Consider the following 14,402-nt stretch of genomic DNA (forward strand, 5'->3'; position numbering starts at 1 on the left):
AGATCTCAAGATCTCGAGAGATCTCGAGAGAGAGAGATCTTGAGAGATCTCAAGATCTCGAGAGATCTCGAGAGAGAGAGAGATCTCGAGAGATCTCAAGATCTCGAGAGATCTCGAGAGAGAGAGAGAGATCTCGAGAGAGAGAGAGAGATCTCGAGAGAGAGAGAGATCTCGAGAGATCTCGAGAGAGAGAGAGATCTCGAGAGATCTCAAGATCTCGAGAGATCTCGAGAGATCTCAAGATCTCGAGAGATCTCGAGAGATCTCGAGAGATCTCGAGAGATCTCGAGAGATCTCGAGAGAGATCTCGAGAGATCTCGAGATCTCGAGAGAGAGAGAGAGATCTCGAGAGAGAGAGAGATCTCGAGAGAGAGAGAGATCTCGAGAGAGAGAGAGATCTCGAGAGAGAGAGAGATCTCGAGAGAGAGAGATCTCGAGAGAGAGAGATCTCGAGAGAGAGAGATCTCGAGAGAGATCGAGAGAGAGAGATCGAGAGAGAGATCGAGAGAGAGAGATCGAGAGAGAGATCGAGAGAGAGATCGAGAGAGAGAGAGATCTCGAGAGAGAGAGATCTCGAGAGAGAGAGAGATCTCGAGAGAGAGAGAGATCTCGAGAGAGAGAGAGATCTCGAGAGAGAGAGAGATCTCGAGAGAGAGAGAGATCTCTTGAGATCTCTCTCTCGAGATCTCTCTCTCGAGATCTCTCTCTCGAGATCTCTCGAGAGAGATCTCTCTCTCGAGATCTCTCTCTCGAGATCTCTCGAGAGAGATCTCTCTCTCGAGATCTCTCGAGAGAGATCTCTCTCTCGAGATCTCTCGAGAGAGATCTCTCTCTCAAGATCTCGAGAGAGAGAGATCTCGAGAGATCTCTCTCTCTCTCGAGAGAGATCTCGAGAGATCTCTGAGAGAGAGATCTCGAGAGAGAGATCTCGAGAGATCTCGAGAGAGAGATAGCAACATCAGGTCCCTGGTTCTCATCCTCTTCTGCAACCCTTGTAACAGGATGAGGACGGGGGGGGGGGGGGGCTGTAAAGTTCTTGTAAATATCATTAACTAAGATGCTGATCACCGTCTCCTATCATAGCTCAGTGTAGCAGAGAAACACTGCACCTGGGTCAGCCTTGAACAGTTTTCAATTTGTCCACTGTTTTGAAATTTGCAAACAATACTCTTTGAATGCTATTTAACTAGAAAATATGCAGTTTGATCAGTCGGTTTTACTAAAGTATTGTCGAGGTAAATATGAGTTTATTATTTCTCTCCTTTCTTGGATGAATAGCTTAATATAGCTCCATTCAATGCTTGGGAATACATGAAAAACCATATACTGGAACTAGAACGCTACTTTATAGCAACACTGTGCTCTGCCTTCAACATTTTTCATTCCACTCACTTATAACACTTTCCTTCAATTTAAAATAATTGTGGCGTTTGTCTGACCTGAGATTTTTTAAGCTTTTTTGTGTCATGGGCCTAAAATTAATGTTACCTCTAATGATATGTTAAAAACGTATAATTGTTTTAAAGTATTGGTCCTGTAAATAGAAGAGAATGGTAGAGCTACAGTTACCATCAAACAACTTTGTTTGTGGTTGTTTGACGAACTGTTATTTGTTAATTCTGTGCAGGAAAGAGTTCATGTAGTGCAAATTCAGACTCCAATATCCTATCCTGCCTACACAGATATGGAGGACTGAGCAGCAGGTTGTAGATTTGGAGGGGCATCGATAGTGGTGTTCTCAGCACAGTTTTCCAAACCCTAAAATTACTGGGGTAAAAGCTGTCAAAAACATGAGTGCCATATATTCTGTCATACAAATGGCACATTCTCTCTCTCTCTCTCTCTCTCTCTCGAGAGATCTCGAGAGAGAGAGAGAGATCTCGAGAGAGAGAGAGAGAGGGAGAGGGAGAGAGAGAGAGAGAGAGGGAGAGAGAGAGAGAGATCTCGAGAGAGATCTCTCTCTCTCGAGATCTCTCTCTCTCGATCTCTCTCTCTCTCTCTCGAGATCTCTCTCTCTCTCTCTCGAGATCTCTCTCTCTCTCTCTCGAGATCTCTCTCTCTCTCTCGAGTTCTCTCTCTCTCGATCTCGAGATCTCTCGAGATCTCTCGATCTCTCTCTCGATCTCTCGATCTCTCTCTCTCTCGAGATCTCTCTCTCTCTCTCGATCTCTCTCTCTCTCTCTCGAGATCTCTCTCTCTCTCGAGATCTCTCTCTCTCTCGAGATCTCTCTCTCTCTCGAGATCTCTCTCTCTCGAGATCTCTCTCTCGAGATCTCTCTCTCGAGATCTCTCTCTCTCGAGATCTCTCTCTCGAGATCTCTCTCTCTCGAGATCTCTCTCTCGCGATCTCTCGATCTCTCTCTCGATCTCTCTCTCGAGATCTATCTCTCGAGATCTCTCTCAAGAGATCTCGAGAGAGAGATCTCGAGAGATCTCAAGATCTCGAGAGAGATCTCGAAAGAGATCTCGAGAGATCTCAAGATCTCGAGAGAGATCTCGAGAGATCTCAAGATCTCGAGAGAGATCTCGAGAGAGAGAGATCTCGAGAGATCTCAAGATCTCGAGAGAGATCTTGAGAGAGAGAGAGATCTTGAGAGAGAGAGAGATCTCGAGAGAGAGAGAGATCTCGAGAGATCTCAAGATCTCGAGAGATCTCGAGAGAGAGAGATCTCGAGAGATCTCAAGATCTCGAGAGATCTCGAGAGAGAGAGAGATCTCGAGAGATCTCAAGATCTCGAGATCTCAAGATCTCGAGAGAGAGAGAGATCTCGAGAGATCTCAAGATCTCGAGAGAGAGAGAGATCTCGAGAGAGAGAGAGATCTCGAGAGAGAGAGAGATCTCGAGAGAGAGAGAGATCTCGAGAGAGAGAGAGATCTCGAGAGAGAGAGAGATCTCGAGAGAGAGAGAGATCTCGAGAGAGAGAGAGATCTCGAGAGAGAGAGAGATCTCGAGAGATCTCGAGAGAGAGAGAGATCTCGAGAGAGAGAGAGATCTCGAGAGAGAGAGAGATCTCGAGAGAGAGAGAGATCTCGAGAGAGAGAGAGATCTCGAGAGAGAGAGAGATCTCGAGAGAGAGAGAGATCTCGAGAGAGAGAGAGATCTCGAGAGAGATCTCGAGAGAGAGAGAGATCTCGAGAGAGAGAGAGATCTCGAGAGAGAGATCTCGAGAGAGAGAGAGATCTCGAGAGAGATCTCGAGAGAGAGAGAGATCTCGAGAGAGAGAGAGATCTCGAGAGAGAGATCTCGAGAGAGATCTCGAGAGAGAGAGAGATCTCGAGAGATCTCAAGATCTCGAGAGATCTCGAGAGAGAGAGAGATCTCGAGAGATCTCAAGATCTCGAGAGATCTCGAGAGAGAGAGATCTCGAGAGATCTCAAGATCTCGAGAGATCTCAAGAGAGAGAGAGATCTCGAGAGATCTCAAGAGAGAGAGAGATCTCGAGAGATCTCGAGAGAGAGAGAGATCTCGAGAGATCTCAAGATCTCGAGAGATCTCGAGAGAGAGAGAGATCTCGAGAGATCTCAAGATCTCGAGAGAGAGATCTTGAGAGAGAGAGAGATCTCGAGAGATCTCAAGATCTCGAGAGATCTCGAGAGAGAGAGAGAGATCTCGAGAGAGAGAGAGATCTCGAGAGATCTCGAGAGAGAGAGAGATCTCGAGAGATCTCAAGATCTCGAGAGATCTCGAGAGAGAGCGAGATCTCGAGAGATCTCAAGATCTCGAGAGAGAGATCTCGAGAGAGATCTCGAGAGATCTCAAGATCTCGAGAGATCTCGAGAGAGAGAGAGATCTTGAGAGATCTCAAGATCTCGAGAGATCTCGAGAGAGAGAGAGATCTCGAGAGATCTCAAGATCTCGAGAGATCTCGAGAGAGAGAGAGAGATCTCGAGAGAGAGAGATCTCGAGAGATCTCGAGAGAGAGAGAGATCTCGAGAGATCTCAAGATCTCGAGAGATCTCGAGAGAGAGCGAGATCTCGAGAGATCTCAAGATCTCGAGAGAGAGATCTCGAGAGAGATCTCGAGAGATCTCAAGATCTCGAGAGAGAGAGATCTCGAGAGAGATCTCGAGAGATCTCAAGATCTCGAGAGAGATCTCGAGAGAGAGAGAGATCTCGAGAGAGAGAGAGATCTCGAGAGAGAGAGAGATCTCGAGAGAGAGAGAGATCTCGAGAGAGAGAGAGATCTCGAGAGAGAGAGAGATCTCGAGAGAGAGAGAGATCTCGAGAGAGAGAGAGAGATCTCGAGAGAGAGAGAGAGATCTCGAGAGAGAGAGAGATCTCGAGAGAGAGAGAGATCTCGAGAGAGAGAGAGAGATCTCGAGAGAGAGAGAGATCTCGAGAGAGAGAGAGAGATCTCGAGAGAGAGAGAGATCTCGAGAGAGAGAGAGATCTCGAGAGAGAGAGAGAGATCTCGAGAGAGAGAGAGATCTCGAGAGAGAGAGAGAGATCTCGAGAGAGAGAGAGATCTCGAGAGAGAGAGAGATCTCGAGAGAGAGAGAGAGATCTCGAGAGAGAGAGAGATCTCGAGAGAGAGAGAGATCTCGAGAGAGAGAGAGATCTCGAGAGAGAGAGAGATCTCGAGAGAGAGAGAGAGAGATCGAGAGAGAGAGAGATCTCGAGAGAGAGAGAGAGAGATCGAGAGAGAGAGAGATCTCGAGAGAGAGAGAGATCTCGAGAGAGAGAGAGAGATCTCGAGAGAGAGAGATCTCGAGAGAGAGAGAGATCTCGAGAGAGAGAGAGATCTCGAGAGAGAGAGAGATCTCGAGAGAGAGAGAGATCTCGAGAGAGAGAGAGATCTCGAGAGATCTCGAGAGAGAGAGAGATCTCGAGAGAGAGAGAGATCTCGAGAGATCTCGAGAGAGAGAGAGATCTCGAGAGATCTCGAGAGAGAGAGAGATCTCGAGAGAGAGAGATCTCGAGAGAGAGAGAGATCTCGAGAGAGAGAGATCTCGAGAGAGAGAGAGATCTCGAGAGAGAGAGAGATCTCGAGAGAGAGAGAGATCTCGAGAGAGAGAGAGATCTCGAGAGAGAGAGAGATCTCTTGAGATCTCTTGAGATCTCTCTCTCGAGATCTCTCTCTCGAGATCTCGAGAGAGAGAGATCTCGAGAGATCTCTCTCTCTCTCGAGAGATCTCGAGAGATCTCTGAGAGAGAGATCTCTGAGAGAGAGATCTCGAGAGATCTCGAGAGAGAGATAGCAACATCAGGTCCCTGGTTCTCATCCTCTTCTGCAACCCTTGTAACAGGATGAGGACGGGGGGGGGGGGGGGGGCTGTAAAGTTCTTGTAAATATCATTAACTAAGATGCTGATCACCGTCTCCTATCATAGCTCAGTGTAGCAGAGAAACACTGCACCTGGGTCAGCCTTGAACAGTTTTCAATTTGTCCACTGTTTTGAAATTTGCAAACAATACTCTTTGAATGCTATTTAACTAGAAAATATGCAGTTTGATCAGTCGGTTTTACTAAAGTATTGTCGAGGTAAATATGAGTTTATTATTTCTCTCCTTTCTTGGATGAATAGCTTAATATAGCTCCATTCAATGCTTGGGAATACATGAAAAACCATATACTGGAACTAGAACGCTACTTTATAGCAACACTGTGCTCTGCCTTCAACATTTTTCATTCCACTCACTTATAACACTTTCCTTCAATTTAAAATAATTGTGGCGTTTGTCTGACCTGAGATTTTTTAAGCTTTTTTGTGTCATGGGCCTAAAATTAATGTTACCTCTAATGATATGTTAAAAACGTATAATTGTTTTAAAGTATTGGTCCTGTAAATAGAAGAGAATGGTAGAGCTACAGTTACCATCAAACAACTTTGTTTGTGGTTGTTTGACGAACTGTTATTTGTTAATTCTGTGCAGGAAAGAGTTCATGTAGTGCAAATTCAGACTCCAATATCCTATCCTGCCTACACAGATATGGAGGACTGAGCAGCAGGTTGTAGATTTGGAGGGGCATCGATAGTGGTGTTCTCAGCACAGTTTTCCAAACCCTAAAATTACTGGGGTAAAAGCTGTCAAAAACATGAGTGCCATATATTCTGTCATACAAATGGCACACACCTGTCAATTTAAATGGATGAGTGGTTCACATTCATGTAGATTGGAGTAAGTCTGAACAGTAGTTATTGTAATTTAGTATGCTTGCATGGCTAATGGCAGTTAACTCAGGTCTTGTAAAAAAAAAAAACTCTAAAGAATTTGCAATTTTAGGTTGCATTTTCTCCACAAAATGTGCTAATATTAAAAGAAGCAAGAGCATTTTAACTAAAGTTATTCCGTTTGTTTTTAAAATAAATATTTCCACTTTCTTCTTTTCACAGGACACCTCCATTTTAGAAGAGTATAATATTAACTGGAGTCAGAAGCTTGGAGCTGGGATCAGTGGTCCAGTTAGGTAAGTTTGCATTTGTTGATTGTAGTATGTCGAGGTGGTGCAACAGGTTAGAAAATGGAAGAATATGCGCTGCGAGCGTTTGACAGCTGTTTTTTAATCAGTTTTAGAGGATCACTCAGTTTGCTGTGGCTGTGCATTTTCTGATGCCAAGATAATTTTCCTGCACACCCGCTGTTAGGGTACTATGATAAGACTGTAAAGAAACATAGTGATGGTATATAAAACTCATAAAAAGCAACTTGAACCTCTTCGGCTAGGACACATTCCTCTCCCATGATTCTTTGCAGCTTAGGTCAGAACACAGCCCTGACCTTTTACTCTGTTGCTTTCTACAGCTTAGGTCAGGCATAGACCCCTATGTTTACATGGTAGACAGAATATTGCCTCTGTGCTACAGCAGGTAAAGCGATCAACTCTTATGGGCTTTGTGGTTTTTTTCTGCAGTTTTTCTGCATGAATCTTAGTAAACAAATCTGAGCGCCCCTTAAAGTATACTCTCTGAGCACCTCTTTCATTTACATCCTTGTTTCAAGCTCAAGGTATAGCTTGGTTACAGTCACACAGTGTGAACGGGTCCCACGTCTGGGCGTGCCCGTCCCACTTATGACGATACACCACAGTATACAAAAAAGTGATGGATAGAATGCTTGCTTTAATCTCAGCTACTGGCAAATACTTAGGGCCGCATTCCAGTCCATCATTGTTTTGCAAACCATGCCACCTGTTTGGACTCAGACATATGGAAATCAGTCTTGGTCCTCTTCATTGTACCACTGGAACCAAGCTATATCTGGCTGATGAGCCCTAATCAATGCAGAACTAGCCCTAGGTTGCTTGTGTTCTGGTTCAGGGAGGACCTTGCCTGGCAGTTCGGTCTGGATTGTTGCTATTGGAACAGGGTCAAAACTGATTTGCTTATGGCTGGGTCTAAACTGAGGTAGCGTGCTGGGGGAAAACGATGAACTGGGATGCGTCCCAAATGATTGCTAGTGGGTGAGATTAATTCAAGCATTCCATCCATCACCTGGTTGTTGCAGATTGTTCTACAGACACAATTGAAATGTACCATCTCTCCCTTGTAGGATGTGTTCATCTATAGGATATAAATGTGCTCTTTCTTTCAGTATCAGTTCTCTGTCTGCCAGCGCTCATGATAATTTTTTAAATATTTTGTTAGTGAAATATTCTCAATCCTTGCCCAGCAGCAGAATTTTATGGAAATGCAACTTGCACCTGCTGGGGGATAATCACTTGAAAGTTATAAACCTGTACCAACTACTGAATATGTTGGCTGCGTCAACTCTTTGTGAACTCTTCCTTTCAAGTAAAATGTGTGCACCATGGTTTTTTTCTTCCAGACCAGTATGTTTTTTTGGGGGGTCACCTGGGTTCTTGGCCAGGGTCTTCATGCTACCTCACCTCACAGCTCCTGTCTCTATGTTGGTTGGATGCAGATGGTAATATCTGCTTTGCTGAAACCCAAAAGCTTGCACAACTTTTCAGATACCCATTACCAATTATTAGGATGCAATATGTGTAGGTACCTCTGAGATGCTCAGATACATGTGTAAATAGGCCCCTGGGTTTTGCCTCCGCTTCCAACCATGCCCCTCACTTCGCAGTTGAATCTTTGTTGAAATGGAGTCCAAGAGAATTGTAAACCGAGATCAAGGGGTAGCACCATGATCCCGCTTGTTGTGTGCCAGAAAGATACAGTTCCAAAACCTCCTTACTGGTGTTTTGTTGAATTGTGCACGCCATTGCATTCAAATTTTCACCGAAGTAGATGCTATGAAACTATCTTGACAAATTTGTGTTTTGTTACATAACCCGAGGGGACACACCCATTTCCACAGTTAACCATGCAAAATAAAGAAAATAAAAGTTCTTCCTTGTTGAAGGTATGATCTCTCTGGAGATATAATCTATAAAACAAGAGTCTACGTCCAATTGACATGGAGGAAAGTAGATTATTATTTGGGGTGGACGCGTGGGTAGTCCTTCATTGTCACTAAATCAACCTGAGCCTAATATGCTCCTTGCTATGGCACCGAGCAGACAGTCTTATCTTAAGGCAATGTATAAAGTATTTATGCAGTACCAAACTAGTAATGTCACAACAACAAGCAATAAAAATCCCAAACTGAAATACAAAAATAGACAACTAATAAACAAAAAGACACCAACACGACAAAAATCCAATTAGTGTTACTGGAGGTACAATAACTTTATAAAGTTTTAGTAGAAATAACACCAAAGAGCCAATGATAGTCTACGAAAGTGGTAGATCGGGACCTAGGTGAGATTTGAGGCCAAAACAAAATGGACAAGTTTTTGATGATTTGGAGTGTTAGACCCGGCCTCGTAGCATGGCTCTTCCTGTCCTCGCACTACCTAACCTGGTACCAGGGACCCCAAGCACACGGCCCAGCCGATCCTTCCCACCAGAACACACACACGCAGCCCGGGCCTCCCCGTCCATGGCCTCTCTCCTTTCGGCCACCCCGGGCACGCGTGCCCACTTCGTGCACCAAGATGGCCGCCCGGCCCCAGCACAACCCGGGCCTAGAGGCGCCACTCCGGCTGGAGGACATTACGCTTCCAGGGGATGAGAGAGGGAGGAGCAGTTTCTATCGCACCTCTGAACCCCCCTGGGACGATGGGTTTCGATCGGCCCTCCGGCCTCCCTAAGGGCTGGCTCCACGCCTGCTGGGTGTCTGGGACTCCTCCCGACCCGGCTCTGAAAGGATCAAAAGACAATAGCAGGAAACCTCGACAAGCGACCCCCAGGTGACAAGACCCCTGCCTGCACAGACTCCGGACATCAAAGAGGGGTCGACCTATAACAAGGGGTGCTCTGGGACTGTTCGGAGATTCGCCTTGGAACATCTGAGCCCTGCTGAGTGACTCGCGGCTCCCCGAAGAACGTAAGACCTCCGAACCTATGCTTGAGCCCTGCTGAGTGACTCGCGGCTCCCTGAAGATCGTAAGAACTCCGAACTTGTGCTTGAGCCCTGCTGAGTGACTCGCGGCTCCCCGAAGAACGTAAGACCTCCGAACTTGTGCTTGAGCCCTGCTGAGTGACTCGCGGCTCCCTGAAGATCGTAAGACCTCCGAACTGGTGCTTGAGCCTGCTGAGTGACTCGCGGCTCCCCCTGACTCTCTTTGGTCCCGCCGGACCCCACGACGACAAGCGTATCCCCCAGCTCGAGGATTGTGAGCTGTGCGCCGGGTACGCTCCTGCATTTGATCCGATCCCCCCCAAAGACTGTCCCGCTACCTCCTACCCCCGCCAAGACTCCGTGAGCCCACGCTCTGCTTGTAAATATCTGCCTTGCTGATCATAAAGATCCTACCACTTCGATTTGATAAAGCTTGAATCCTAAGAACCCTCGGTGTGGTGTCTTTGTCGTGTGGTGCCAAGTGTACGATCCCAGGTACGAGATTACTCCCCTGCGGAATCTCCCGCCAGTGCCCGGCTACGATACCTTGAGGGTGGGTCTCAGGACAGTCAGGGCCCCCTCCGGGCTCCCCTGAGGTCGCCTTCTAACATGGAGCAAACGTTTTTTTGCTATCACCTTATGAGAAACTTGAAAGGAGAGTGCACAACTGTTGTAGAAAAAAACCCTCACCCACCTACCTAGTAGGTGGCATGCTTCATCATTGGGGCCCAACTGGATTGCCTAGTACAATTTGAGGCCAACCACGATGAAGCCCAGATACAACTAGTGGGTTGGTCCCGGTGAAAGGTATGAAAGTCAAACGTTTCAAAAAGGTTTTTAAGTCCCAATTAAACAAGCATTGGCATAGCCAATAGGTCTCACCTTTGGGACCTTATAAGTGTTTAGCCATGCAACAGTTGCTGTTGTTGCACCAAGGATATTGTGCTGCATAACTAAATAGTTATAAGGTCCCTAAGGCGAGACCTATATGCTATGCCAATGCTTGTTTTCAATCTGAATGAATGACTGTTGGAGCCCAATGCAGTGGTCTACCAGATGTTCTGTAGAGGAATGGCGGTTAGTAGCATCTGCATTCAGTGCATTCTTGGTCTGAAGTGAACACATAGCAATCAAAAGGCTACCTCCAAAGAATGTTGCTTTTATTTACTTTCAGTAAAAAAAAAAAGGATGAATATCTGGACCATCTCTCAGCCGCAGTGGAGGTTCCCAGCAAGTAATGTGAGCCTGTAGCTCAGACATGAAGCAGAACAGGCTAAAATTGTATATCGGATAATTAAATATTAATTATTTAACAGCTCTATGCAGTGACTAACATCGTAAGGTATGCAAGCGCTTAAAGAACTGCAGTGAGACAATGGTCATGTGGATAACACACTAACGCAAATTAGATGGTCAATGGATCAATCATAGAGCTGATAATAGCTACAACATAGCGAGCTAGGGAGCAGGAGGAAGACAGCAATGAGAACTCGAAAGAAGAGCAGAATGGGAGATAATGCTGAAGAGGGCGAAGAAAGAGGAGTGTGATAGAAGAGGATGAGAATAAAGTGAGGGCTAGAGAGCAGAACAACAAGATAGAGGGAATGAATGGCTAATAGAGGGAGAGAGGGAAGGAGGTGAGCTAGAACAGAACAACGAGAGGGTAGGATGGCTCTGGCGAGACCTAAAAACCGCTGATCTAGCTCATGAAATATTGGACATTGTTAACCCTGTTACAAAAAGAATGATAACATACTCCCAAGTAAAATTCAACAAAAAGACCTAGCTTTCTAGAATGAGAAGGGCGAGCTTGTGTATTCAGTGTGATACATGGTTCAAACCTGTATGACTTTGTCAAAGGATCAATACAAACGCACACCTCTGATGATAAGAAAGGGCCTATTGATTGAGACTCCATCATTCAGAGTTTAGAGAAGCTGAACATTCCACCATCTGTGCTGGGGCAAGGAGGGCATATAATCCACTTAGAAGATTTAAAAAGCAAAGCTTTAGCCCCTTATGATATCCCTTCAGCCCCTGCAGCACTATTTTTCTACGAGCCTCAAAAAACACTTGCCCCTCGAATGACCCTCAATACTCATGAGCCCATAAACCACCACAGAGCACTACCGCTAAGATAGAGAAAGGCATTCAAGAGGCTGCCTCGTTTGTCTACTTAGCATTCTACTTCAGTTTCTTATCAAACTTATTTAATGGGTATTTTGTTTTCATTGCTGCAAACAAATCTGTAGTTATTACTAGTTAACAAAAACGATGATTCCTTGTTTTTGTGCAACTACCTCATTTTATCTCTACTTAAAATAACCAGGTACTTTTGAGAATGATTATAGAAATTCTGTAATATTAACTGTGTGATAATCGTTACAACTGTATTTCATTTTAACTACCTCACTGTGTCACTAGTTTAAGACCTGGTTGTGGTTTCTGTATGATTTTATGACCGACAACAATACTGTGAATTATAAGCAAACGATCCTATATCATTCTTTTCAACATTGTCATAATTTTACTGTGATTCTATGCTACACCCCACAAATTATGCTTAAAAAGTCTCACATCCACAGCAACAGAAATGTAAAATTCTGATCGCGCAGTTTGACATCTTTTTTACATCTGATCTCACTCCACATGCCTTGATACAATGTTATCCTTTAATACACTTTTGATTAAATTATCAATTTATGCACTTGATTTAATTAAATTACCATCAATGTGTAAATGACAAAGACACCGTTCTTATGAAACATTATAAGGCTGTAAAAAACTAATTCAAATATAGAAATGCAATCCAGAGGGGAATGGCCACCTGTCAAAATCAATTCTAAATTACATCATCATAAGTAGTGTACAACTGATACTCCTAGGGGTATAGCACAGACCCCTGCTTGAGACCACTCAGAGATATGTTAGGAGACTACGTATCTGTATAAAGTGTCTAAACTGTTTGCATAACAGACTAAAACCACAGGTTGAGATTCTAGACATGATTTCTACACTCTATGTCGATGAATCAAACAAAGTTGACAAATGCTTAGGCAAGGCACCCTGTATCTATACTGCGATACATGCAATTTGGGATCAAGCTAACATATTACACAACATGCCCACTGCAGATTGAAAGCCCACCTACTTAACAAGTAACCTGAGACGAGAATGCAGCCTGCCCTCGCCGCTGCTGCGCGCTCAATTTATTTGTTAAAAACAAGCCGGTAATGACGTGCGGCCGCGAACGGGAGTTGTGTGCGCGCAAAAGTGGAACGCGAAAGTGAAACTGAGCGCGGTCCAGATAGCGCCTCGGACGGTGAAAGCTGGCGGGTGCACGCGCGAACGCAAGCGCTAGGCCATCAAAAGCATGGGGTAGCACTTTGAAACCCCGCTTATTAAATGTCTCGCAGGGCAGCGCATGCGCTGGCTCAGGCGAGACCTAAAAAGGGACTTGTCTCTTTTATTTTTTAGAAGAAAACTCCTCCCTGTGTGGGCCATCGCTGAAATTGTAGCCTCTGCAGTGGAACTGAAGGCCAGATACTTGAAGCAGATTGGTCCCTCTTGAGCTTTGGACATTTCTCACTGAAATGTTTTTAAATTCCCAATGAAGATGTTTTCTTGGATATGTTGGGAGCCTGGACGGGGATAAAGCTCAAATTTAGTTTGATGCCTTGAAACTGCTTGCCGGATACTTTCTGCAGCAGGTCCCCCTGGTGCAAAAAATTTAAAGTTTCCAAACAATTGTCAGGTTTGCCCCCTTTAAGAGTTCCAGGACCTCAGAGGAAGGCATTTAGAGACTCTCCAGTCCAATTGCCACTGGGCACTTCAGGGAAAAACCTTTTTTTTTTTTTTAGCTTGTTGTGTCCCTGTAGCCACACAGGAGGTCAGCTAACTGGCCCTTGAAGTCAACATCTTTGTCTTTGGTACAAGGGAGAATAGAACCAGTCCTTCAGAGATCTTCTCAGGTCACAGACAGCAGGTCCAGTCCTCTTCTGATCTTCTGCATGTCTAGAAAGTGTTCCAAGGATGGTGCCTGCTGATGCCGCATTTATCAATCACACAAAAGGTTAGGATACCAATGCTTACAAAAAGTCTAACTACGGGCAGTCAAATTCACGTTATGTCGATTACAAAATTGACCATAAAAGAACATAAAACACATCACGAATATACACCCAGCACTCCATTACATTAAAATGTGAGGTAGAAGTAAATAAAGTGCGTGTATTCTTCCTTCTTCCCTATGAGGTAGTAGCCAGTAAAGTGGAAATATCAGCTGACATAAAAACTCACGAGGCCCAGTACATTGCTAATAATAATAATTAAGAAAAGAGATAAAGACCACACGGTCGGCCCAGTATCTTTTTATAAATGACCAACAGTCACAGCAGGTTCCTCAAAGAGTAAGGTGTTACAATCCACTCAAAATGTGCCATCCCATTAAAACATCAGTGGTTTCCTTCTGCTAATGGCACATTTTAAAAAAGAGCACATATTCATGAAGTTGAATGGGGAATCAAGTTGCTGCAAATAAACCAGGGCTAATCCAGAGTTTCTGATTCCCCGCTTTCAAGACCATAGTTTTTGCTCACTGTGGCACTGTAGACAAAGGTTTGCTTTTTTTTTTTAAAGATATCTCTTTATTAGTGTTTTTAACATTTCGGAATTGCTTACATACAGGCATCACCAGACTTGTAATGGAGTACCTAATACAGTAATTGCATATTTGAGTGCCATCTCATCTGTATCCCCCACATTCAATCATTTCTCTGATTCTGGCCTCTACATGTACTCTAATACAATGGTCTTATAACATTTTTAACTATACATTCCTGTTCTAACTCTGTGTTATATTTACTCTGGGGAGATTACAGGCATTCATACGATTCGTAGCTTTATCTTATATTGCTGAGTAAATAACCTGTTAACCTGAAAAATCAAGAATGTAATTATATCTGGTGGTATCATCTTACAACTGCATTTGGTCTGTGCAACTTCACCTTGTGCCCTATTTGTACTCTATTTACTACCTGGGAGTGGGGGC

At 44.5% G+C, this 14,402-nt stretch overlaps 1 protein-coding gene across 6 annotated transcripts in view; it reads left to right on the forward strand.

Moving 5' to 3' along the window:
• MAPKAPK5 (MAPK activated protein kinase 5) overlaps nucleotides 1-14,402 on the forward strand; it is a 480,082-nt gene that overhangs the window by 136,831 nt on the left and 328,849 nt on the right. For all 6 annotated transcript variants that reach the window (XM_085636242.1, XM_085636241.1, XM_085636245.1 and 3 more), the window contains exon 2: nucleotides 6,337-6,410. In XM_085636242.1, the coding sequence (XP_085492368.1) occupies nucleotides 6,337-6,410 (74 nt within the window). The remainder of the gene's footprint in view (nucleotides 1-6,336; nucleotides 6,411-14,402) is intronic.

This window comes from Triturus cristatus, chromosome 11 (assembly GCF_964204655.1).
Source record: "Triturus cristatus chromosome 11, aTriCri1.1, whole genome shotgun sequence".
Classification (NCBI taxonomy): Eukaryota; Metazoa; Chordata; class Amphibia; order Caudata; family Salamandridae; genus Triturus; species Triturus cristatus.